Source organism: Plasmodium gallinaceum (genome assembly GCF_900005855.1).
Source record: "Plasmodium gallinaceum strain 8A genome assembly, contig: PGAL8A_v1_108, whole genome shotgun sequence".
NCBI classification, from domain to species: domain Eukaryota; phylum Apicomplexa; class Aconoidasida; order Haemosporida; family Plasmodiidae; genus Plasmodium; species Plasmodium gallinaceum.
The window spans coordinates 492,231-496,656 of record NW_021628228.1 but is presented as its reverse complement, the minus strand read 5'-3'; the positions used below and the strand labels follow the sequence as shown (position 1 = coordinate 496,656).

The 4,426-nt window shown below is 15.6% G+C and overlaps 2 protein-coding genes across 2 annotated transcripts in view; one reads left to right on the top strand and one right to left on the bottom strand.

The window, feature by feature from the left end:
• The window catches only part of PGAL8A_00391000 (conserved Plasmodium protein, unknown function), a gene marked incomplete at both ends in the record, with an annotated part of 5,096 nt that extends 4,610 nt beyond the window's left edge, over positions 1-486 (top strand). The window contains 2 exons of the mRNA XM_028670257.1: positions 35-92; positions 436-486. Of these exons, the coding sequence (XP_028527027.1) occupies positions 35-92; positions 436-486 (109 nt within the window). The remainder of the gene's footprint in view (positions 1-34; positions 93-435) is intronic.
• A 398-nt stretch (positions 487-884) lies between these two features.
• PGAL8A_00390900 (prohibitin, putative) lies at positions 885-1,736 on the bottom strand (the record flags this gene model as incomplete). Its single annotated transcript, XM_028670256.1, has 1 exon — positions 885-1,736. The coding sequence occupies one exon, from the start codon at positions 1,734-1,736 to the stop codon at positions 885-887; it is 852 nt and encodes a 283-aa protein (XP_028527026.1).
• Between the last annotated feature and the right edge of the window lie 2,690 nt (positions 1,737-4,426).

The window sequence follows — 4,426 nt, the reverse complement described above, 5'->3', positions numbered from 1 at the left end:
TTTTTTTTTTTTTTTTTTTTTTTTTTTATCTTAGATCATGTGATTACTATAGCTATTTTCTGAATCATTTGGATAATTTAATAGAATTAGACGTAAAAAAAAAAAAAAAAAAAAAATATTATTTATGTAAAAGTTTTAGAAAATCATTAAGTTAATAAGAAACATATTTTACTTTAAAATATTAAAAAACAAAATAGTGAATTAATTTTTACACTTATAATTTTGTTATCATTGATTTTTTTTTTTTACACATATAATAGTATTCTTTTTATATTCTTATTTTTTAATTAATAAAATCCATATAATTCTAAAATATGTATTTAATAAAACATATTTATCAGAAAGTTTTATTTGCATATTCATTTATATTATTATTATATTATTATATTATTATTTTTTATTATTTTTTTTTTTTTTATACGTATCTTTTTATAGGAAGAGATAAATAAATCTTTGTTGTTTTGTGAAGAAAAAAAAGAATATTAAAAAGGAAATTATGTTAAGTAAGAATAAGTTTGGAGAAGAATAAAAAAATTTACATTAAAAAAAAAAAAATAAAATAATTGAAAAATTAAAAATATTTAAATAAGTATGTTTCATTATTCCTAAGTGTTAAAAAAAACTAATAAAGTATAAAATAGAAAAATTAAAAAAAAATATATAAAAATTATATTTAAATGAATAATAGTTATTAAATAAATGTAAATAAATGAAAATAACTATAATAATAATAATAATAAATATATATAATTATATATGTATAAATAAATGTATCAACATAATTAAAGAATGTAAGAAAAAAAAAAAAAAAAAAATTAAAGTAGAAAGAAATATATGTATAAATTTTTTTTTTTTTTTAAAATTACTTTACATATATTTATATTTTATTTTACAAAATTTAGCAATAATGAATCTGCTGACAACATAACTTTATTTTGGCATTTTGAAATAATATTAGATACCTCTTTTGATAATTCAATTTTTTTTAATTCCATAAATGCAGGGTTATCCTTAACAGCTAACCCTATTAATTTGGCTACTTCTGCTTCTCCCTGTGCTTTAATAATAGTAGATTTTTTTTCTTGTTCAGCTTTTAGAACAATATATTTGCTTCTCTCTGCCTCTTGCTGAGCTACTTGCTTAGCTTCAACAGCTTTTTCATATTCGTTACTAAAACTCAAGTGAGTTATTGATGCATCATCTAATAAAATATTAAAATCTTTGGCTCTTTGAACTAATTGTTCTCTTACAGATTTACTTACAACTTCTCTTTGTGTAATTAATTGAGATGCATTATATTGTGCTACAACACTTTTTAAAACCTCATTTATGATAGAAGGTAATACTTTTTCATCATATTCTTTACCTAATGTTCTATATATTTCTACTAATTTTTTCTCATTAGGTCTTGATAAAACACGACATGTTATATTAACCATTTGTAAATCTCTTGATCCTGTTAGTGACATTAGTACTCTTGGTTTTGTTCTTACATCGTAAATTATAGATCTTTCAAAATAAGGTATTAAAAAATGTGTTCCCTCACCATATATTTTATTCGATAAACCAAATATACGGTTGTATTTTATTGCTCTTTTTCCTGCTTCTACATTGTATAAACTATTTTTAAAAAGCCAACTACTAAAAGAAGTTACTCCTATTACTGCACCTATGCTTATTCCTATTTTTCCAAGTTTTTTTAAATTATTTATATCAAAATTGTGAGGATTATTCATTATAAAGAATTTTGTTGTTTTTTCAAAAAAAAAAAAAAAAAAAACTTAAATTTTTTAATTATAAAAACTTAAAATTTCTGATATATATATATATATTATGATTGTAAAATCTTATATATTTATAAATTCTTAAATTTTTTTTATGCCAATATTTTATATTATCCTATATGTAGTTATTTAAAAATAATTTCAAAATTTTATATAGTTTAGAAAACAAAAAATATTCATATTCAAATAATTTATATTAATCCATAGGTTAAAGAAAAAATAATTTTATTAAATTTTGAATTAATAAGCAAATTATTATGAATTAAAAAAAAAAAAAACATATATTACATGAATTATTTATTATATTTTTTTTTATACATCAGGAATATATAATTACATATATATACAATGTATTATAATTTTTATTTTTTAAGATTTTAAAATTTTCATATTTAATTTTTTTTTTTTTTTTTTTTTTTATTAAATGAAAACTAAAATGTATTTCATCATTTATAAATTATTTTTTTTTGTTTCAAAAATTTTTACATTTAATTACATCTAATTTTTAAAAAAAAATAAATGCCAAATTGTGTCGTATTTTAATAATACATGTACATTTATTTTACTTAAAAAAGTATTAATGCTAAAACATTGTATATATATTATAATACATTGCTTTAAAAATTATACAGAAAAAAAAAAAGATAAAGTGTTGTTTTTTTTTTTTTTTTTCAAGATATTTACATAGTTTATTATTATATTTTTGTGCATTAAAGTGTGATGAAAATTAAAAATAATTTTTGACAAGGATATAGACTATTTTTTTTTAACAATATATTGAGATTGTTCCTATAAACTTTTTAATGAATTTATCACAAAAAAAAAAAAAAAAAAAAAAATAGTAAATTATTATTTTATTAATATTTTTAAATAACATTTATTAGTAGAAAAGTTATTAAGTATATATTTATGAGAAGGAATATATATTATTAATGTCATCATTTATAAACAAAAATAATCAAAATGGACTTTAAAAAATATAAGTATACATTTATAAGTAGATATTATCTAAAGTTAACAATTCTATTATTATTATTTTTTTTTTTTAAACTGTAAAAATCCTTTTAATATTCCATTTTATGCCAAAAAGAAAAATAATATAGTTTGTCCTTTAATAGTATAAGATTAATAAATGAGGAAAATAAAAAGTTTCACGAAAGAAATTTAATATAATAAATAAAAAAAAAAAAAGTATATTATAATAATAGAAAATGTATTATAATAAAAAAAAAGAAAAATAAAGCTAGAGATTATAAAAAAATAATATGATTAAAAAAAAGGAGAGCAATATACATTTAAAATAACATTACAATTATGAAATATTGAAATATGTAAATATGGAAAATTCTCCTTTTTTTTGTTTTTCCATATATTTCTTTTTTTAAAGGATTTTGTAATTATATCATTATACAAAAAATATTTTTATAATTTTAAAATTTATTTAAATTAATCTTTCATAAGTTTCTGTATACTTTATATATTATACACCCAAAGAAATTATTTTTTTTTATTTTTTAAAAGAAATATTATATATTATTTTAAATTTTATTTAAAAAAAAAAAAAAGGTATGAACTTTGTTTTTAAAGAATTTACTGCATACATGATTTTATATATCTTTTCTTAAAATTAAAATATATAAAATAAAAAAATATAGAATTCATATTTATGTAAAATTGACAAAAAAAAAAGAAAAAAAAGATTAATATGGATTGTAATATATTGTAAAAAATGAAAATAGAAGAAAATTATGAATCAAATATCCATTATTTTTTTTTTTATTTTATCATATTTTATGCACTTGAATAAATTTTTAAGGTGCGTTAATTCATTTTTCATGAATTTAACAAAAGTGCAATTGTATAAAAAATAGTAGTGTATAAAAATATAAACTAGCAACCATAAATTAACTGTGATTTTAAAAAAATAAAATTTATATTGTTTATTAATAATATATAAAGTAGAATTTATATATATAAATATATTTTTTTTAAAATATGTAGATTTACAATATAGTTAATTGTATTTTTTTATATTTACGTAAATAAGAAAAGTATAAAATATTATTGAGTAGCTACAGGAATACCATTGGCTTAAAACAGCTTCAAAAAAAAAAAAAAAAAAAGAAAATGCTTATATATTTTATATAAAAACTTATAAAGACATAATATTATTTTTATATTTATTAATTTTATTATGAATAGATATTTAATGTTCTTTTATAAAAGCGTTAGAAATAATATTTTTATATTTTTGCAAAAAAAAAAAAAAAAAAAAAAAAAAAAAAAAAAAAAAATTCTTTTTTATTTAAACAAAATACATCTTAATTTTTTTTTTCTATTTATTTCACTTAATATATATTTATAAAATATCAACATATAGTAAAGGCTTATTCTACATTTTTTATATTTTTTTTTCCTTGTGCTATCCTATATTTTACTTATTTTTCAATATATTAAGCTCATTATTTATTTATCATTTTATTTTTATATGTTATGAGATTTATTATAAAAAGTATGTATAAATTGTATAAAATTTACTTAATATAGTTTTGTTTTTTCCTTGTAAAGTTATTTACGTTATTTTTTTTTTTTTTTTTTTTTTTTTTTTTTTTTTTTAAAAATTTTTTTTTTAATTTTTAAAA